The sequence below is a fragment of the Bemisia tabaci genome, chromosome 1 (genome assembly GCF_918797505.1).
Source record: "Bemisia tabaci chromosome 1, PGI_BMITA_v3".
NCBI lineage: Eukaryota > Metazoa > Arthropoda > Insecta > Hemiptera > Aleyrodidae > Bemisia > Bemisia tabaci.
This window is the reverse complement of record NC_092793.1, coordinates 27,110,617-27,132,607: the sequence shown is the minus strand read 5'-3', so window position 1 is coordinate 27,132,607 and position 21,991 is coordinate 27,110,617. Positions and strand designations below refer to the sequence as shown.

General features: G+C 36.1%; 1 protein-coding gene across 4 annotated transcripts in view; it reads right to left on the bottom strand.

Moving 5' to 3' along the window:
* uif (sushi, von Willebrand factor type A, EGF and pentraxin domain-containing protein uif) overlaps positions 1–21,991 on the bottom strand; it is a 186,849-nt gene that overhangs the window by 10,078 nt on the left and 154,780 nt on the right. For 2 of the 4 annotated variants that reach the window (XM_072298877.1, XM_019057537.2), the window contains exons 19-47: positions 21,589–21,707; positions 20,821–21,013; positions 20,134–20,257; positions 19,433–19,614; positions 18,650–18,952; positions 17,898–18,055; positions 17,157–17,268; positions 16,377–16,578; positions 15,559–15,921; positions 14,682–14,920; positions 13,071–14,088; positions 12,398–12,757; positions 11,694–11,842; positions 11,006–11,132; positions 10,152–10,580; positions 9,592–9,725; positions 8,978–9,171; positions 8,308–8,555; positions 7,559–7,690; positions 6,952–7,117; positions 6,490–6,732; positions 5,964–6,096; positions 5,278–5,448; positions 4,486–4,723; positions 3,771–3,983; positions 3,103–3,258; positions 2,650–2,776; positions 1,069–1,125; positions 76–266 (exon numbers count right to left, since the gene is read on the bottom strand). In XM_072298877.1, the coding sequence (XP_072154978.1) occupies positions 76–266; positions 1,069–1,125; positions 2,650–2,776; positions 3,103–3,258; positions 3,771–3,983; positions 4,486–4,723; positions 5,278–5,448; positions 5,964–6,096; positions 6,490–6,732; positions 6,952–7,117; positions 7,559–7,690; positions 8,308–8,555; positions 8,978–9,171; positions 9,592–9,725; positions 10,152–10,580; positions 11,006–11,132; positions 11,694–11,842; positions 12,398–12,757; positions 13,071–14,088; positions 14,682–14,920; positions 15,559–15,921; positions 16,377–16,578; positions 17,157–17,268; positions 17,898–18,055; positions 18,650–18,952; positions 19,433–19,614; positions 20,134–20,257; positions 20,821–21,013; positions 21,589–21,707 (6,481 nt within the window). The remainder of the gene's footprint in view (positions 1–75; positions 267–1,068; positions 1,126–2,649; positions 2,777–3,102; positions 3,259–3,770; positions 3,984–4,485; positions 4,724–5,277; positions 5,449–5,963; positions 6,097–6,489; positions 6,733–6,951; positions 7,118–7,558; positions 7,691–8,307; positions 8,556–8,977; positions 9,172–9,591; positions 9,726–10,151; positions 10,581–11,005; positions 11,133–11,693; positions 11,843–12,397; positions 12,758–13,070; positions 14,089–14,681; positions 14,921–15,558; positions 15,922–16,376; positions 16,579–17,156; positions 17,269–17,897; positions 18,056–18,649; positions 18,953–19,432; positions 19,615–20,133; positions 20,258–20,820; positions 21,014–21,588; positions 21,708–21,991) is intronic. The other 2 variants (XM_072298879.1, XM_019057538.2) reach the window with 1 other exon arrangement.

Below are 21,991 nucleotides of genomic sequence, written 5' to 3'. Positions count from 1 at the left end.
CAGATAAACTGGAAAAAAAGTTAAGGGTGCTTGCCAAAGCAGATGAAATTGGAAAAGGATATTGCTGAAACTTACCACATTCAGGAGCTTTTACAACTTGTCCAACAGGACAAGCGTAGTCTGATTGCAAACTCAATGATGCTGGATCGGGCACAGTGTTGGGCAAAATGTCGTGAACATCGAATTGGTCCTCTTCTAAAATGAGTTTTTCAAGAAGCCTTTGAACACTTGATTTCAGGTTGGAGTTCTGGTTGATCACAGGATCACTGAAAAGGAAGCAGAATAAAATAAGATACTGAGTTATACTCGTTTTTTTTTCTCACCCCCATTTGAAGCATTATTTGAAACTTTTTTTAATGATGTCAAGTTTTCAATTGTATCACCCATCATTTGAATTTTTTTTTTGCAAACTTAAAGGATGGTTGGGTTACAGTATGCTGAAAAATGCTAATCGATATTCCAGCATGACATTTCCGACCTTTTTTACCAGTGACGGTTAATTCTAACTTAAAGGCAGCAATTTTTTGCTCAACATTGTCTTGTTCTTGCTTTTTACTCTTGGGTTTAAAGTTTTGAAATCTTTATTTTCATCAAAGAGAATGATCAAAAAAATGTGTACATAATGAGAAATCCTAATATCCACCCTGTGGAAGACGATAGGTTTAAAAATTGGGTAGAAGAATTTGGAATAGAATCTTTATATTGATAAAAATCATTCAGATAGAAACAATGAAGGAAAATATTACTGGTATTTAATTTGGTGCGATAAAGTGAAAAAAGAAATCATGCACTATCATGGAGATAATGAAGCAAATTTTCTTCCTGAGCCTCCTGCAGAACTTTGAGTGATGACAAACAACTTATTCGAGCTAGATTACAGCCCTGAGAAATCTTCAAGTTTCTAAGCTTGCTTGTCATGTTCGCAAGTCTATGTTTCTCCTATTTCCTTTAAATGGAGATAGAGCCATTCAATAAATTACACTGAACTTCAGTTCCTAAATATGAGGGTTTCAAGTCGAAAATTCACTTCACTATATGTAATAGATTACGGGGGAAGAAAATACTTACTTGGTTGCTGGGAATGATATTTGGACACTGTATGTATCACTTGCTTGTCTCTTGGACCTATATGCAAAAATAGACACCAAACTGAGTTATCAGGCAAAACAGGCAAGAAAAAATCCAAACTCTACGACTACAAGGTAATAAGTGCTATTGATAAATGATTGAATGAAAAAGATAGAGTTTGAAAGAATGAGGAAAACTGACTAGGTAGCTTTAGGTTGTGAGAATGAGGGGACAGTTCATGTCAAACCGGGATTGATATTTTGTGAGGCCAGGTGGGTCGAGAGAGATAGTTGTGGAACCGATGTTTTAAGTGCAAACTGGAGGTTAAGGTAAATATGAGTGATCTGGGGACGATATCCGCTACTACAGTGCACTGCTGCATGGTCTGTGTTTTTGAGAAGCAATAATTATTATATTGTACAAATTACGACAAGAAACTGATTAGCAACGTTTAGCAGCATTAATATTGAGTAGTATGACAGCAAAACGAGAATTAATTGAAGATTTCCATTCAAAACTACCATAACCAGTGTTTGAAACTCACATTTGAGTTTCAGTAGCCATGCGGCCCATCAAGCTCCATATTTAGGGGCCACTGAAGATTTTTCAGGGGCCAAATTGACTTTTTGCCTATATATCATGGTGCATTTAGTAAAAATTTCTAACTTTCTGTGCCGTGCATCAAAATTTCAAAAAATCACCAAACAGAAAAATTAGGATTTTTTTGAGGGGGGGGGGGAAGGGCAATTTTTAGGGGGCCACGCTGGTGCAGACTTTTTATTTTTTAGGCGCCATGACCGATTTCTTGGGCGCATTTGGCGCGTTGGTGCCAGTGAGTTGCGAACACTGACCATGACGGACATTACTTGTTGACTAAAGGTATAAGAGGGAGATAGAATTGTAATATCTCTCTCTTACATTTTAAGCCAATGAGCAACGTCCACCATGGTAGTTTCTGATATGAATTTTCAATGAATTTTCACAAATTTGATGTCATAATACGCCGTATTAATGCTGCTACATGTCATGGATCAGTTTCTTGCCTTAATTTTTACACTGCAATAATTATTGCTTCTCAAACACACAGACCAAGAAGCAGCACAAGATAGTGGCGCATCTTATCCCTGGATCACCTTTAAATTTCTTGGTTGAGATGGACATCCGAGAAGAAGAGAAGGAAAACACTAAAGAACTTGATAACATAGTAAACAGACCAACAAAAGGATAAAAATTACTTTTACGACTTGCATAGAATAAATTCCAAAAACTATTCAAATAAGTGCTGAAACATGTGAGGTGCTCCTATACGGATTGACAACATCACCATGAAACATATTTAACATGCACAAGATGAAATATGTAACTGTGGATAAGAGATAAAAGAAATTGTAAAAATACTCATGCTCAACTTGACTGTGCAAAACTATTCCACTATCAAATTCATAATGTGGTGCTATCAGGAACATGCCTGATAAGTGCAGATATTAATTGGAAATCAGTTGACAAAACTGTTGAACAGATGGGTAGAAACTTTGTCTGACCAAATAAAAAAGTTCATGGTGGCATCTTAGGTAGACTTACCGTACAATTGGGAATACAGCATTGACGTCATAGCTGGTAACCCCGGAAATGTCAACATCCCTGCCAGGTCTGGAGAGTTTATGGTCACACTTGACTTCGATGTTCAAATCTTTACATTCTTTAGTTCCTGCAAAAAAGATTAGACATACCAAAGTTTTATTGCAGTTTGCAAGCAAGAGATCCTTTACAAATCGAATATCAGTAAATAAACGAGGGCTACAAGAATGAAATCTGATTAAAAGTTAAATGAAACATAACTTTTGACAAACACTTGTAAAGAATTCCCCTACTCATTTTTTTACAAATGAAACTTAGGTGGCATGATAAGATAATCTTTTTTTGTAAATTATAATGTCAATTTAGTGAGAAATGAGCATGTGAAATAAAATCTATAATTTGCTTTTCTCATATTTTTCCCACTCAAGTACCGTACTTAATCTTAATCATACATACCTTCCAATGAATAAGAACAGAAGTTCCATTCTCTGTTGAGTGAGTTGATAGCGTTACGAACTTTCTGCCTGAGGACACCTTGACCTGCTTCGTTACACAGAACTGAGGTAGGGAACAGCATACTAACTTTGAAAACACGTTGTGCTGGTGAAGAAGCTAGAAAAAAATTAAAAGACATCAAATTAGTGTGCTACTATACTGTACAGTAATTACAATGAAAAGAGAAAAAGAACCAAGGAAAAATTGACAATATAATAAAATTTTTAAAGTCTAAGAGACTCATAAAAGTACAGTAATACCTTGATTATCCAATCATCACTTACCCTGTGCGTCAGTTATCTGACGCGACAATGAGGCACATTCATACGTTAGTACTATTGTCTTTTTCTTCATTCTTCTATACATACAAAAAAGGTTTCACAAGTTTTTAAGCATTTTCGATTAGTCGGCATTTTCTATATCCGGCTAGGCCTTCTGCCACAAATTATGAGATAATCAAAGTATTGTCGTAGTCAAAAACTGCCTCCAGAAACATTAGAAACTATCAAACTGTCGATCATTTATTCTATGGATAACTTGCTATCAATGTGCTTTGGTTCTTAAACAATATAACTTTGACCAACGAGAAAAACATGTTTGAGCAACAAAAGAAAGAACATTGATTGTACCTGAGCACGCAGGGTAAACCATGGGTAAGGCTGGGTTTGATGTTGGACGCCAGAACCCTTCAACTCCGCAGGTGTAGAATTTCGGGACAGGCTGGGAGAATTTGAGACCCGGTTTGCATGATATTTCGCAGACTTTGAATTGACCGCCGAAACCCCAATCTTTGCAGACTTGTGTTCCTCCAACTGGATCAGCCAAGGGTGGGCAGAAACCAGCTGTAGCAAAAAGAAATAAAAACATTCTATGAATGAAAAATGGTCATAGCGTACTAGCATGGAGAGAGCATCCTATAAAAGGTGAAGGGCAAGTTGCAGTCAAACCTACAAGGAATTGAATTACGTAGTATGATTCCCTGTTCTCCTTCTAGCCGAGGAAACAAAATCAGGATTCCTAACTTAGCAGATGTAGGGTGAAAGAAGTGAATGATAGAATTTTTACAATATACAATTATGTCTGTGCTTAAATTATACATTATAAATGCCTACTATAAGATCTGGAGGAAATACATATAAAAAAAATTGGCCTACTAAAAAAATGGGGATGAGATGAGAGATCTAAAAACTTACTGGGAATTTTAGGAGTAGAGCTAACATGGATTTTATGCCTCAAGTTTGAATGAGAATTGAACTTTTTTTCATCATCCTTTTAAAACTAAAAAATGTCAAGATAAATCAAAATGCAATACTGAATGTTATAATTTTATGTCGAAAAACTTACAAAGAACGTAAACGGTGAAAGCACAGGTGGCAGAGTTTCCAGCTTGATCAAACGCGACATAGGCAATGTTGTAAGTTCCCCAGAGGAGAGTTTGACCTGGCCTGTGACCACTCTTTTCTTCGACTCTGACAACACCCACATTATCTGTGAATCTCGGTTCATCCCAAGTGACAACTGCAGATCCATTTCGAGCATCAACCCACAAATCTCCAGGACAATACTCTTTAGTGGGAGGCATCTGTTGATTTGATAGAGGAACACCATTAATTTATAAAAACTAAACTGGATACTGACATACAAAAGGATTTATCAATTTATCATATTCTTTGCACCTCATTTGTCATTTGCATCTAACCCAATGAAGAGCACCTAAAATTCAGATTACTTCAGCAGGAAGGCAGGTCTCAGGTGAGTTAAAAACATGCTAAAATTAAAATTTACGATCAATATATTGCAAAACGAGAAAATTTATTTTTGATTGAGCAATAATAATTTTTTATTTAAATGAATTATGATAGCTCAAATACAAGGATAACAAATGCCAGATACTTCCTGATGAACGGGAAGGTTAAACAAAATGAACAATCGAAGATGAAGTAGATGATTTTCTTGAGATTGATAAACGAAAAAATAATAAAAATAATGATAAATGTAATGATGTGTGTATGTATTGTAATATAATATGATTATATTACAATACTCCATTATATGAGTCCCCCATACTATCTCTGTTATCCATTAATTCCCAACCCTTGCCCCCAATTAGGTTTTCTTATAATTTCATTTGCATACCTTATCCACTTGGAGTTGATTACATTGTGGTCCAGTGTACCCAGGTGGGCAGGTGTGTTGACTGCAGTGTGATGGCACAATTCTTTCAACGCCTCCTTCAACATCGTCATATCCAGCCCAAGTTAGAACAAGACCCTGATAGAGAACTGGTTCTGTTCTACAGTCTCTGACCTGCAAATTTAAGAATTAATGTTTGAGAGGGGACAGAAAAAGGTAGATATCTTTGAAAAAAATATGAATGTGAGTATGTACTCTAAAAGAAGGTGTCATTAAACATAGTAAAATTTAAAAAAAAGAACGAATGTTATTCACCACAAAAATATTTGGCCTTCATATGTAGAATTTTAAGCAAATTAAATTAAAGCGGCGACTGTCCCGATGAGCAATATCATAATTTTACATTTCTGTACGAGTGATGTTATCAATTTGTAACTTTTTATACCTTACATTTTAAACTATACTATGCCGATATGAGAAACAGCCAAAATGTCTTAAATTTTTTCTTCTAGAGGTCACCAGATTTTGTACCCTATCTACAAAGGGTTTACAATTTGAAACTCTTTCTTTATTTGCAGTAAACAGAGAGGGAATTTGTACAGGAAAGTATCTTTACAAATTTGCTCTTCTTTATTTTTAGTGGTTAAAATACCAAAGAAAAAAAAACAAAAAAACTAAGAACAACATACTTGTTTCTGAATTTCATTTGTAATGTCCAAAGCACGAGACCAAATTTGGACCTTGGTCAAATGTCCTTGGAAACCAGCTTCAGCATATGCCTTTGCACTGTCCGGTCTTGGTTTTCCCAAAACAACCCAGCCACTACAAACAAAAAAAATATGGATATTTAGTCACAAAAATGATGGCTGAAAAGGATGTATCAGCCATTTTTGACGAGATACTAAACTTTGAAGTATTTTTCTGTCCTCTAATGTGAACTAATACTTTTACTGTTGAAAATTATGCTTTTATTTGACAACATGGTACTAGTAAAAAATCGTTCAAAATAATTTTGACAGTCTCTGCATGGTTACATAGATGATTGGAAAAATGTATAATGTTTTCCTTGAAAATATGTAAATATGTATTTTTTAACTTCTGAAAATCTTATAAGAGTTGAAAATTAGAATGATAATACTTTTCGGTAAGTATTTGGAAGTAAAGAAGTACGAAAAAACAAAAATCTGAACACAGGAGTATGAAAAAGAAACTTACAATTCTGGAAGTTGTCTTCCAGTACCATAGCCTTCATGTTTGCTGGCAATGAGTCCTTCTGTGACCAATGTGAGAGTTCCTTGGTCCCAAACAATGGCAATGTGGTGCCATTGACCATCATTAATTGTAGCATACTCTTGGAAGGCTAAAAATACATCTTGAATTTCGGGGAAGAGAGAAACCTGAACTCCACTTGAATGAGCTTGGACCAGCGATCTTCTTCCGCTTGCTCTATGATCAGATCTATGGAAAGAAGAATATAAAAATAAAAATAAGTATTGATTTTAGTTACTTAAAGTGGTTCTCTTTATCACCATAACAAGACAAAAACTTGAAGCAGTGAGACTTAGCTGATAATACATTTAAAATAAAAATTTTCATTTCGGAAATTGAAAAATGCTCCAGATTATATAATTTGAAGCAAAGCTAAAATATGCGATAAATTGTAAAGAAGAAACTTACGTCACACTGTATAAGGTGAAGAAGACACCAGGTTCATCGCGGTGGGAGAACTGCACCCACATGGCAATGGTGAAACTAGTTTTGCCAGAAATTCTGAACGGTACACTCAGAGCGGCACTGCTGGCTTGTGGTTCAGGGAAACTTAGATCATAATCCACTTGAATTGCTGAAAAGAGAAACGAGCATAAAGTTGAAAATAGATAAAACAGCTGTCATTTGCAATAAACATAAAAATTGGTTGGATAGATATAAAAAACTTACGGAGAAAAATTTAATATTACAGTGAGAGCTTACAGTAATGATGCTGGAAAAGAATGACAGAAAGGTATGTAAAAGCTTAATGGAAAATTAAGACAGAATAATAACACATTGTTTTGTTATTAAATTATATAAAAAATGGACGGGTAATACACTTTGGTTAATAAAACGTGGATGCACTATTGTTGGTGGCACCGAGCCTGTTACGTATCATGTAGTACTTAGCGCTTAGAACAAAATGAAATGTCTAACACAATTTTCAATTTTCGGCACTTAAGTAACTCGATAACAAGTTTTTATTTGCTTCACACATTGTAAATGCAAGAGGAGTGCAACGTGAAAAACTTACTTTTTCTGCAATCATCTCCTGTGAGATTGAATGGGCACTGACAGTAGAACCTGCCTGTCAAATCAATGCAAGTTGCTGTTGGTGGACATGAGTTTTCATGACAGTCAACGATGTCCTCATCACAATTTTTGCCTGAAGAGAGGAAAAACAAAATTGAAGCGTTAAATCACAAATAAAGAATAGATAATATAAAACAAGGCATTGAGAGCTCACAAAAGTGTCTCCATACTTACGCTGAGCTGCATTTCTTACATTCAGTTGGCCATTTCACAAGTACAGCAATGCCTTAATTATCTGATGATTTATGGTGAGGGCCACTTCAGATATCACATAAGTCAAAAAATCAAAACCTTCAAAAAAAGACTGAAAAATACCGCTGATACGATGTAGGTAAGTAACAGAAACCCTTCATTAGAATAGCCCTTCGCAAAAACCCTTCAAATCTCTCCTCCTTTCCTCAGGTGGCTGATTGATTTCTAAATGAAACTTTTCATTTTGAGGCTATGCGACGAATAAAAAGTAAATCCCTGAAACAGAAACTTTTATTGAGGGGGGTGGAGGAGGAGGGAGGAAATTTGAAAAATCATACTGTTCATTACATGAAAACAATTTGATTTTGATTTTTCAAATTTCCAAGGCTAAATAATGAAGGTCCTTTAAATTCAATCTATGTGATAATTTCTGACATATTTTTTTACTAATCTACTTGCGAGGATTTTCAATTTTCATAGTTGACGTGTTACACAAACCTGTGAATCCATGAGGGCAAATACACTTGTACCCAGGGCCATTGTCAACGCATGTAGCACCATTCTTGCAGACATCTGCTCTGCAAGCGTCAAACTCATACTGGCACCCGATACCATCATAGTCCACAGGGCAAGTACAGTTCAGCCCTGAACCAAAATCTTGGCAGTGACCACCATGCATGCAAGGATTGCCAATGCATCGTTCAGGAGCAGTTTCACATTGTTTACCGTCTGTTCCAGATGGACACCTGAAACATTTAATTCATAAATTTAAGATAACTTGTAGACTGACCAAATATAGTCTTGAGTCTTGATAAAAAGGAAAGGGAAAGGTATGACTCCAAATTAATTGGTCAGTGATGAAACTTTCTTAGTACCTGGAGAAATTTGACAAAATTAGGCAAAATGATGCAACAGACTGCTTTGACGTCTGTTTGAACTATAGGCCAGAATTACTTAAATTTGCCAAAAGACAAGCCACTGATTGACAAAGTTATTTCCGAGCCCAGAAAAAGTTGAGTATCAAAATTAAAGTAAGTCTTCACCCCACAATTTAGAATTACCTGTTGTAAATTTAATGACTGAATGATAAAAATCAGATGGGAGCCTTATTAGCTTTTCTGTCTTTCATCTAGGAACGAACATTTAATAAGTAATGATATGTACTTACACACAGAAGAAATCTCTGAAGAGATTGATACAGTTAGCATCATTCTGGCAGGGTTTATTCTGGCATGAACCTACATCTGATTCGCATCGCTGACCGGTCCAACCAGGTTCACAATCACAAGTGAACTTTCCAATTCCGTCTTTGCAAATACCTCCGTTCATGCATGGAGATGAGGCACAGTCATCAATGTTTGTCTGGTGGAACAAAAGCAGAAAAAGTTAGCATTATCAACAAAAAAAAAAACTTGGTTAAAAGGATCACTGCATTCTACATGGATATCCCTCAACTTCAGATGAAAATCTACATTTCTTTATTATGTACCATCCAAATGTGAAGAATGATTAAAGATTGACTGATAAAAAAAAGTCAACACTAAATTCCTATGCAAAAAACTTTTTGTCCACATGCGTGTTGCATAAAATACTGTCAACAAAGTTAAGGAGAATGGAATGAAACAATAGCTGTTGGGAGTTTGTTGAAAGCTTCTCCCTTAAAGGCACTTGAGAATGATTGATGAAACAAAGGGATTTATATGCATGTAAAAGGTAATGAAGCAGTGCAACCCAAACATGATTAATATCTTCTTTTTCTTAAGAAGTAAAATTTGAACTTACTTCACAAAGTGCTCCAGTGTAGCCAGGGCGACATTGACATTCAAACTTGTTGTCCAAGTCAACACACTTTTCACTTCCTTCAGGGTTGCAAGGGTCGCTCAAACACTCATCAATTTCAGCTTCACATTGTAAGCCTAAGCAAAAAAGAATTTAGTATTACCTCCCCCATCAAAAAAACCAATTGTCAACTATTTATCTCATGGTGATACGTAGTTATTATAAAATCTACAAGTCTAAGTATACTTGACTTAACTTTTCATTTCAGGCATAATTAACTAGAGTCCTGACTGATGAAGCCTCAATAGAAGAAGGAAAAGTAAGATAGTGGGACATGAATTCCATCTCAATGCCGGAACTTCAATAAAAAATAAAAAAAGTGGACAAACCGACACTGTTGCTTGAAAATTTCACAGAAAGAGGATAAGTCCGAAATATTTTTAAGAAATAAGATTGGGAGGATTTACATTTAAAAAAATAATTATAGCAGGAAGTCTACAACATCTTAAATTGAAATACACATTTTTGATTCGTTGCTTAACTCGAGGTTATCCTTCTCTTACCTACAAATCCTGGGCGGCAGTTACACATAAATCCATCCAGCATGTCAACACAAGATCCTCCATTTTGACAAGGTGCAGAGGCGCAATCATCAATCAGATGCTGGCAGCGTTTTCCGGTGTATCCCAATTCACAAGAGCATGAGTATCCATCGATGAGATCCATACATTCTCCACCATTCTCACAGGGCGAACTGTCACATTCATTTATGTTAATCTCACAAACTTCTCCAGTCCAACCAGGATGACAGATACATTGGTGGATAAATAGCTTGTCAACACAAACACCGTGTTCACAAGGATTGTCTGAGCAGAGATCGATCTTCTCTTGACAGCGCTTGCCCGTGAATCCAGGTGGACAAGTACATTTGAAATCGGCAATAAGATCAGTGCATTCAGCTCCTAGTAGGCAAGGTTTCTCAGCACAGTCATCTGTAATGAAGGATCAAATTATTCAATTTCAACCTCTCGATTTGATGAAGTGTATGAAAGAGTAAAAGCAGTATAGTAAAGTGTATGAAAAGTAATCAATTTCATATCACAGCATAGAAATGAGGTTTTACGGGCGCTTTATCCAACAGCTATACTTCAACATCACCTGTTGTAATGTTAACAACATGCCTAAAATTTGTGCAAGTTTAACTTATGTTGTAATTTTGCTCATTGCAAAACTTTACGCCTAACGATTGATGTGAAATAAATCTTAATATGACCGGGAAATTTTGAGGTTGCAACATTAGACAGCAAATCTAACGACTTGAAAAGTCAAGGAGAATAATAAATTGAAAACAAGGCCTCCTTCCAACTCGCAGAATTATAATCCAAAGAAAGTAATGTATATGTATGAAATATCTTACCGATATTGATATCACAGTGTTGGCCTTCCCAGCCAGGTAGACATTCACACTTGTAACGGCCTTGTTTCAAAGCAACACAGGTTGCGTCGTTTTTGCAAGGGTTTCCATTGGCTGTGCAAGGATCAATCTAAAATTCGAAGAGGATCAGAACTAGAGTCATGTCTGGCACTATTGAGAGACAGGCTTCTATAAAAGCAGTGCATCTACATGATGCTATTTTTCTACAATCCTATCTAATGACCAATACTGAATTTGTACAGCATTATAAAGTTTCCATCTGTTATTTTGGGCATAAAAAAGAAGGGTATCTAAAGGTAAAATGAACAATTATTTTCATTATTTTTTTTCAATCATTCAATATTGATTAAAATTGCCCTTATGGCAAATTATTCCTCTGTCTAGCATTCAGGATGTAACTCAAGAGTATTGAACTTTGATTGTGTTGACAGCAGTAGTGCTTTTTCAAGTTTCAAGAGTAATCAAATTCCTAGCCTTTTTCGTAACATTCCCTGAATTTTCCCTGCTTCCCCTGAATTGATAAAGTCCCCTGGCAATTCTAGGTTCTCCAAACCTGTAAAAACCCTAAAAAGTTTTTAAAGTAAAGAGTTCAAAGCAGAAGTTTTTCATGTTAAATACTTGAGCTAAAAATTATAAAAAAAGGATGTCCAATTCAGAGGAAAATAATTACCGTGATGTCACAATTGATGCCTGTGTAGCCAGAGCGACAAAGGCAAGTGAAATTGTTTACTCCAGGTTCATCTTTGCACATAGCACGTTCAGGACAAGAGTCGTTGCGGCAGTCAGATTTTTCAACTTGACAGTTGATTCCACTGTATCCTGTGAAAGCATAAAGAACCTTTTGTAAAAACAAGAAAGACATGTCCCACAATATAAATATTCTTTGGTTATACGATGAATGTCTACAATAATTTTGCTTTATCATGGAAATCTGCTACCGAAATTGAAAAAATACCTGTTTCTTATTTCCTTGAGCATTAAATGTTCAATGAAATAAGCTAGTCTGATTTTTTTCATTCAAAAGGCCTCTTTCAAAGAGAGCATTTGTAGGTTTGTAAAAATTGGAGACATAAAATGATTTATATTTGCTCTGGTTCTATTTCACTTTTTAGGAATGCTTTTCATGTCAAGTATATTTATCAGAGCCCAGAAAAATATCAAGAATACAATGATGCTGTGAAAAATCAATCTTCTGTCGCTACAGTATGATGAGTTGAAAATGAGTTCAGATTTTGAAATACTTGGGCTGAGATGCCATTCCTAACGAAAGTTTTAAAGTTCTATAACTGCGCAGAATATTAGTGATGCTTCAATTAGCATAATTTTTTCTGTGAGAGAAGTGATTTGAATATTAGAATTTTCTCTAAAACGTACCATTCAAACATTGACAGCGGTAGCCTTGGGGTAAGTCAATACAAGAACCACCATTGTAGCAAGGTTGGGAGGCACATTCATCGATATCAATTTCACAGCGGCGTCCTGAAAAGCCGGCTGGACAGAAACATTGCACACCGTGACCCATGGGAACACATAGACCACCATGTAGACAAGAATTTTCAGTACATTGTATGGTTTGACACTCATCTCTTCCAGATGCTCCAGAGCCTTTCGTTCGCATATTGGTGGGACACTCTAGACACTGCGTTTGTCCGCTGAGAGGCTGGTAGAAGTTTGGAGGGCAAGGAGCACAAGGTGATAGACCAGTTTCTGAGTACTGTCCAGGAGCACATTTTGCTGAAGGGGTGAAAAAATTTCATTTTAATTAAAAAATAAACAACGAATACAAATCATTATGTTATCATAATCTTGACAACGTTACTCTCAAAGCGAACTCTAAATAAAAATGAATTGCAAAATTAGAAAAAATGTGAGATGTACCGCACTTCTGAGAAATTAAAAAAAGATTCTCGGATTTAAGGGATTAGACAATTAATATTTTCCGCAGATCTTTTCTTTCAAGCTGGGCAAGACTTTTAGGAGAATTTTGAGAGGAATTAAAAAAATTAAATTTCTATAATTATCTGGAAATTGCATTTATCATTCTCACCTCGACAGAATTGCTTTCCTGGTGCTGCTGGTTGGTATGTGTAAGTGCTGGGCGGACAAGCTTGACAGTCTTTGAATCCTCCGGTCGGTGGCTCACTTGTGTAGCTGTTTCTTGGACACTCTAAACAAGGAACGAGTCCAGTTGGCGAGTAAGTACCATAACCACAAACAGGGATACAATCTGAGAGACTCTTAGATCCTTCCTCCCTGGTATAAGTTCCCATTGGGCATCGAATGCAAGCTCCTTGTCTGTCTTTGTTCTGGTAATATCCATGCTGGCAAGGGGTACAAGATTTTTGGTTCACTCCGGCCGATGTTCCTGCAGGACAATGAAGACACCGTGGCACCTGATTCACATCCATGTTCAAAACTTCACCAACATTACAAGTGAAACCACGGGTAATGGCGGAGCGCAGGGCTTTCAAAGGTGGACACTGGTTTGCGATAGCGGACACATTGAGCAGAGGTTCAATAGCAGCACTTGCGTAAGGCACGCTTAGATCAAAAATCAGGTTAAGAGTGGAGCCGCAAAGGTCATAAAGCTGAGGTTGGCGAACAGCAGGCATGATTCCAAGAATAAAATCGATCTGGACGACGTTCTCTTCCACCATTGTTGATCTAGCTTCCAAGAATGAAACATTCATGTTCACATTTACGGCTGAGCAGCGTTGGGTCAGGATGGCATTCAAACTGGGGAAGTACTGTGAGAGTAAGTCAGCATACTGTGGCAAACAAAGGGAAGCTACAGCTCCGTTAGCACGGTAGTTAACTGTGGCAACAACGTGATAATCAGCTTGCTGGGTGTCTTCGGAGACACAGTCTGGCACAACTGATGTGGGTGACCATGGGCTCTTGTGCTCACAACTAAATGTTTTGACTGGCTCCCCGTCTGTAAAGCGATAGCCTTCATTACAAGTTGCGATACATTGTAATCCTTTATCACCAGGTAGGCAGTTCAGGGCACCATTTGTTGGTGGCTTTAGTTCCCAGTCTACACATGGAGTTGCTTGAACAGAAACCTATGGGAGAACAAAGAAAAATATGCAAGATTAAAAGGTTGGTCCTTACATACATTTTAAGAATATTAATTTAATTGAAAGAGTTAAGCATTTGACGATTATGTTTTTCTATCAGATATTGGATTGCCATCATTGTTTCCCATTAAAGAATCATTAGTGTGATATTCACCCAGCTACTACCTCACAATATACAATACAGTCATATTTTAAAGAGGCAATTTGTGGTAATTAGGATGTCTTGAACCAGGCTTCATTAATTTCAGTGAGCAGCCAGGAATCAAACGATTGAGTAAAATTAGGAAAAGGTGGGCAGATGTATACATCTGGATTTGGCATGAATACAGTCTAATAGGTTGATTTATCGTTTTCATTGATACTATTGACTGCACTAATGATTTCGATGTGAAGATTTGTGCAGACAGCAGAATTAACCATTTTAAAATCAGCAAGGCATATTGTTACCTGCCAGCCAAAATATCACAAGTGCCATTTGGAGAAAGAAAAAAATTTAACCATTGATAAACTAAGCCAGTGAAGAAACGCTATCTTTTAACAAAAGACATGCTTTGATAGATCTGTTCATGGATACACACCTGGAAGTGGCAAGTTGCTCTGTTGCCATATTTGTCGGTGGCAATAACAGTAACATTTTCAAAGTTTCCAATGGGGATTGTGGCCTGATTGGGGACAAATGCAACAGTGACTTCACCTGAAGCATCTGAAACATTCACCCTTCGTCTGGTTTCATTGAAGTTGACAACATAACTGTCTTGGCGGTCTACCAGTTCGATCACGTAGCTTTGAGGGCAGCTCAACATTGGTGGGGTCTCATCTAAAAAATTAAAGGAAAAGAATGTATGAGCAGATGTGGAAAATGGTAACTTAATAAGTAATTACTAAACAGTACAATTTTAATTCCTTCAACACCTCAGTTACATTGTGCACTAAACATTACCGTAACAGTCGCTTCAGTGTTGAAATATGGCAACCTCAATCTCAGCTCAGCCGTCACACGTTGTTTAAACTTTGAACAACACAGCGGCCCGATTATTGAGTCTATGTCCACTCGAAACAATAAGACATAGCCCTATCTTAACCATGCAATATATCGCAATTCAATGTCTTATCAGGCTGCTTTAAACTTCCAATAATCGGCCCGCAGGGCGGTAAGAAACAGTGCTAAATTAGATCTCGTACCAAAACTGTTGTAATGCACAATTTGACTCACATAAACTCTGATTTTTCATGAAAGCAGGAAATTCAAATTCTGTAACCAGTGCAGAATAAAAACATTGATATCTGGGTTGAAAGTTAATTTCAGTAACTAATCATGAAGTGTAAATCATTGATGCAATTGACAGGTAGCATTAGCTTTGCAGTAACCTGCAGTTGTAAGATCTTATGGTTATTACATTTCGTTCTTTCTTTCTGGAGTTGGAGGTGAAAAGAAAACTAAAGAAACCAACTAACCTGTCACAGTGATGTTGATTTCACAAATAGCAACATTTCCATCAAAATCATAGGCAACATATTTGACAGCCACATCATGGAAAGTGACCAAGGGAGTTCTGAAGCTCTGGGGTTTCACTTCTAATCGAGCGATGCTACCACTGTTGTCGACAGCGACTGGTTCTGTGAGATTGACAGGTTCGATACCGTTTGGTCCACGCCTGACTATGATTGGTTGTTGGGGGCAGTTTTGGAAAACAGGTGGTTCATTGTCCACACATGGTGAATATCCGTAGTCATATCCAAGAAGAGGCTCAGTTTTTGGTTCTTCACAGCCCATCAGCTCGAACTTCAGACAAGCATTGTCCATGTAACTAACGATTCCTGAAAGATGAAAGATAAAATATTAATACAGTTGTTTGGCTATTCCAATAAATTTTAGTGAGCCATGAAGAGATAAAATCTTATTTTTATCAAAGATGTTTTAATTGGATTGGTAAAGGTTGTCTTGATAAAATCAAATTGTAAATGTCATGCAAATTTTTTCGGATGAAAAATTTACAGTTTTTTATCAACATCAATACCGCATTTTTGGAGTCAAATTAACATTCAATGTTATTTATAAATCTATGTATATGAATGACAAGAAAAGTGAAGAGTGGAGAATGATAATAAAATACAAAATTAAACAACCGTTTAACTCAGTGTGGTAAAGTGAGCTGCACAGTTTTTTTTTTTTTTCAGAATAAAAAGGTAACTTCAGGATGAGTTACACAAATTAATGCACAAAAAAAAAAAAAAAAAAAAAAAAAAAAAATTACTGATTGACATATAATTACCTAAAATGACGAATCTTGCTCGGACATATTTTGGCAAGGTTATCAAAGCCAGTTCACCATAATTTCCTGGATCTCTCATTGTGAGGTTGAAGTTCGGGAAGTAGACGACAAAGTTTTCATTGTCAGATTGTTTGTAGAAGAATCGGATTTCCGTTGGTCGACCAACAATATCATTTGTTACAACACCCTTGACTAGAATAGCCTGTAAAAGAAAACAATTATTAACTTCAGACGTAACTCATCTTTCAGGGCGCAAGAAAAACTTCAATCTTTGAGCCAACGATACCCAGTATACATACAACTTTCTGCATCTGTCTGATTAGAAATTGAAACCACTATTGAGGCATAATTTGCACTAAAAGGTATATATTTAAAGCTCACACATTAAACATTTGACCATTATTTCAGTTTGTGGCAGCATCTTCGCTATTTGACATAGGAATCTATTTTGTGTTTCTGCTGAAAAGTACTTTTGTTGTCAGAATGTTGGGAGAGATATCAATTGAATGTTAGAGGAAACATTAATTCAATGTTAGAAGAAACATTAATTGCTTCCTTTGTTAAGAAGATAAAGAACCTAAGAGCTCGGCATTGAAAAGTTTTGCATGGCAACTTCAAACTGCGGCAATTTTTCTCGGGTCTAGAAATTTAGAGGAAAGGTTTATCCATGATTACAAAGTGACAAAATGAAAATTGGTCAACATGCTGTTGGTTTCTGTAGAAGAGGGAAGAGAGTTGGTAAATTTGAAAAACTTTGTTTTTAGTTCAATAAAAACTTACCTTAACTCGGTAGACATGGCCAAGATCAACACTGACGTACGTAAAAGCTTCTTGCTTTCCACACCAACCAGTCACAGAGTTCAGACGGATATTCCTTGCTTCATAATTAGGCCTGAAAAGAAACAACATTTTCTTACTTATTTCTGCTTTCTTTTACAAAAACAATGGCTACTATTAAATGATGATGATAAATTTATATGATACATTTGGGGAAATACTCTGATTTTCTAATTTTTTCAATCGTTCAGCATAGATATTTTTCTAAGAATGAAAGGATTCTATGTGAGCTGCAGGAAAGCTGAATGATCAAGTGAAAACTAGCATAAACCATGAATTGAACATTTCCTCCTATTAAAAATTTGAAGTTGAAAAAAGTATTTTAAACGTAAAAAGTTAAAAATCGTTGTTAAACTTTGTCTTTTACATTAAGTGTCATGGAAACATAAAACTTCAAACCTCATTTTCTTGGTTCAAACTTGGTGCGTTTATATTGGACTTGGTCAAATTATTACTTGTCAAGAATAGACACAGGGTGATAATAGCTGAAAGAATGTGACTCTGACAAAAACAGAGAATCAGACTGGAATACAAAGAGAAAATTGAGGACACAGTTTAGAGTGATTGTAATTCCATCCACATTTATGATACTTAGTTTCATTTTTCAATTTTACAATGCATTCATTATAATAAAATCTCCGCAGGGGAATCTGTCATTTAATTACAATGCTAATGATACTTTACCTTTCAGAAGTGGCATTGATAGCTGAGTCAGGAATTCTTCCAGAGGCAAGACCAAGAGGTTTGATGACCTTACATTCTGGCTCTCTGATACAACTGATTGGTTTTGGGTTGATTAAGATGTAACCTGGTTTACTACAGCCGAACTGGACTTCAGAGCCCTGAAAAGTTATGAACAGAGGTAATAAGAAAGAGGAATAATGGTGCAATGGTGAAAAGAACAAGATAATCATTTATATCAGATGCGAATCCCAGAGGATAATCAAGAGCCGATAAAAATTTGACTATGTTAATCGTGACTCTAATGCTAATTTTTCATTTTTTCACCTTTGATTTCCTGGAGAATACGTAGACCCAGCACTATTCTTCCATCTTTTTGTGGTGTTCAAGCCAAATTTTGATTGTCTATTTCTTCTTGTCAAATGAGCAGATATAAACTGCAAAAATAAGTTCAATAACCCCAGTACTAATTTTGCTGAGCAAATCATGTTTTGAAGGCATATAAAAATCAGGTTTTGTTATCACAGATAAGGAAAATGTTGCCTCTTGCTTGAGGGAAGGTATCTTGTCTGCAATATTTCAGTATTTTAACGAACACTTTATTTTTCACGGGGAAACCGTCACACGAATTAGCCTGAAAGTTTCAGAGTTCTTTCTCACTAGGGTGAAGAAAAATTGCTGGGAGTTCTATAGTTTAGCGCTGGTACACATACAGACGAGAAGATACACTGGAAAAAAAAATGAAAGCAACATACCTGCTCATAACTTGAGGCAATTTGGTATCCATCAGTGGGTCTACCAGGATCTTGGCACACGGGTCCTTCGCAACGAAGATCACCAAAGTCCCAAATTCCATTTGCTTGACAACGGACAACATTATCATTCCTATCAGTCTGGCCTGCTAATTTGAAGGTATCTTGGCATCCGAAGAAGAAGGAGGATTGGAAACGGGTGTCGATGAAGTTTCCATACTCTGCACCTGGTGTAGCAACTGGATCACCACAATCCACTCTTGGACATGCTGGCGGCATGCCTGACAACCAGTAGTCAGGGTAACCCTACGAATTGACAAAAAACAGTAATTGATGATGCTTTCAAACGCTAGACCTTCAAAATTCATAGAATAAACTTGCACTCAATGAAAACTTCTGATTCTGAAATGCTCAGGGAGAAATATTAGAGTTGCTGTTTGTAAAAATTTGGCAGATCACCCTTGCTTAATTTACTACAAAACAGCAAATACATAACTGTTTCACAACTCATATACATCCTTACATTAGTTAATATCCAGTTACTAAATCTTAAATTTACTCAATGCCCTTTGAAGATAAATTAATTTCTTGATACTTTCAAAATAAGCTAGTTAATGATAACTTTCAGATCATTTGAATTTTCTCTTATTGGATCCAGAATACTACTGCATTAGTCTGGATAACTTGAAGTTTACCATATTTTACATTGAAATATGACCATAACGTATAGTTGACATAATAATCATGATTTTGGACTAAGATAAAAATACAGAGGAAATAACTTACAGGCTTAGGATCATAAACACATTGTCTGAATCCAGATGTTGCTGTGTGCCTCAGATGACGGCCATTGCTGCCACAGTGAAGAGTGACATTTTCCTTGAATGGGACTAAAACAGTTTCCTTGTCTTTCCTTATAACTGAAAGACCCTCTTGTTTGTCGTCAGGAAGAGATACACATTTGGCATCTGTTACAAAATTAAGAGATCACATGGTTAGCATGGATAAATTAAGGGACAAACTTACAGTTTTTGAGTTTAATTTGCGCCTGGCTTTGTAATTATTGAATATGTAGTTCTACAAATATTCGTACCAAGATTTTCTTTCCGTTCAATACTAAGTTAATTCCAATTACATGAGCAGGCATTGAGAAAAAAGCTTTTTGCTCACAAAGCAGGGTTTTTCACAAAGTTGAAGTTGCTTCCCTCATCCCATCTTACTTCATATTTTGCACCAAAACAAAAGCAAAATTACTTTCGGTAAAGTATGATGCGTAATATGAGCCCTTGCATTCTTGGTCATGCATCAGTGGCATCTTAACATCATGAAAATCGCAACATAAAATTCACAGTCATAAAGCCCAATTCTGTTTAAAACTCCAGTTCAACTGATCAAAATTTACACTGGTCAATGAAGGTTGCTTGAACTCCAGTTCTCTGGGCACTTACCGATATCGTAACAAAGAGAAATATTCAAAAAACACTCACATTGACATTGAGGTACTGAACCATTCCAGACCCCACCAGAGGTGCAAAGTAGTGAAGCAGATCCAGCCATCACGAAACCAAATTGACATTGGAAGCTGACAAGATCTCCGAAATGATATGAATCCTAGAAAAATAATTGGAAAAAAAAAAACATAATTTTCTTGTTACCTGCATCATAACTTAAGTTCTTTGAGCCATGGGTCTCTCCAGAAAAGAGGGAGGAAAGCCCTGCATTGTCTCTAAAAATTTGTATTAGGAAACCAATTTTTGCAAAGGAAATGAAACTTCTTAAGAGGGCACTAGGTTCATATAGAATGTGTACCAATTTTCATACACAATTTTATTTGATTAATTATTACAATTTAATCCAAAATTCAATGCAAGATTCTATGTTTGACAAACATCAAAATTGATTCAAAGACTAATTTAAAGTCCATGGTAACTTTCAGGCTCTAAGCTGTCAAAAAAGTAACAGCTGAACGGAACTTAGCATTCATTATAAGTGAAGATAAAAGTTCTTGGAGAAATAGAGCAGATACCTCTTACATTGTATCCAAGTCCTCTTATAAGTTTGTTCTTGACCTTACATACTTTGAACTACGATAAACTTATTAATTGAGGAATTCAGAAAAAATAATTGAAAAGAATTAACAGAGGATCTGTGAAATGGTGGAACAATGAAGTTACCTTGGTTGAAAGAATGATTCCATTTTCAGGAGCTTGTAATGTTGGGCACATGACAGGAACACATGTTTTGTTACGCTGGTACGCATCTCCATCTCTTTCACCAGTTTCAGATGGGTCAACCGTGAAGCCAGCAGTTCCGTTGCGGGTGAACAGTTCATATCCAACATTGCACACACATGAGTAATTTCCAGGACTGTAAATATAAGAATAAATATTCATGAATAAGTTAAGGAGGCATTCATTTAACTGTTAAATTAAGTTCAAAATATACAGAATTGACAGTTTTCCATTTAAAGTTGTAGAGAGGCCGACGCAAAGTTAAGTGCTCTTTAAATTTTAGGATTCTCCAAAAATGTAAATGGTGGTCTAAAACCGACTTTTCAAAACAGATAGATACAAATTTTGCCAGAGAAAAGTCGCCCTTTGTGAATAGTATTTTTATTTCTGTGACACGTTTTCTACAACGGTTTTTTTTTTAATTCTCTGCACAAGAGAAGTCAGCAGAACATCTTTTCTTGTCAATAAACCTATCAAATTTTTATCATTATTAGCATCTTAAAAAGAGACAAAGCTATGATTGAACACTTTTGAAACTAACAAAATCGAATTAGTCAATTATAAGAGGTCACTTTTCAGGGAACCCCTAAACCTAGAAATCAAAACGAAGGGTCCAGAATCTTTTTCAAAGCTCAACTAGTCTCGAACTTAGCTAAATAAAAAAAGGGCTTGAATCAGATGTAAGAGAAATCAGGTTTGCCGAGTAAGTACCTGTTGATACATTTTTGATCACATCCTCCATTGTTCGTGAGACATTCGTTTACGTCCATACATTCGAGACGAGTGCAACCCATAACTTCCAACCTCATACATGGAGCACCAACGTAGTCCTAGAGGGAAGAGAAAAATGTATTTTAGTATGTTGATAATTCAAAACAAATGTTCATACATTAAAAGAGCTGAAGTTGATGTGCCTATTTCTTACTTCCAGGATTAAAAAGGTTTTGAACCTCTGGTGATAACAGGAGCTAAGTGGTAAAAACTAGAAATGAATAAAAAGTGACATTTTGGATGGAAAAGCCTCAGGGAAATTTAATATATTTTGAAAAAATTCCTTGGTCAAGAAAGTTTGAATGAATTTAACTAATTTCATCAACTTAAAAAGAAAAAGAAA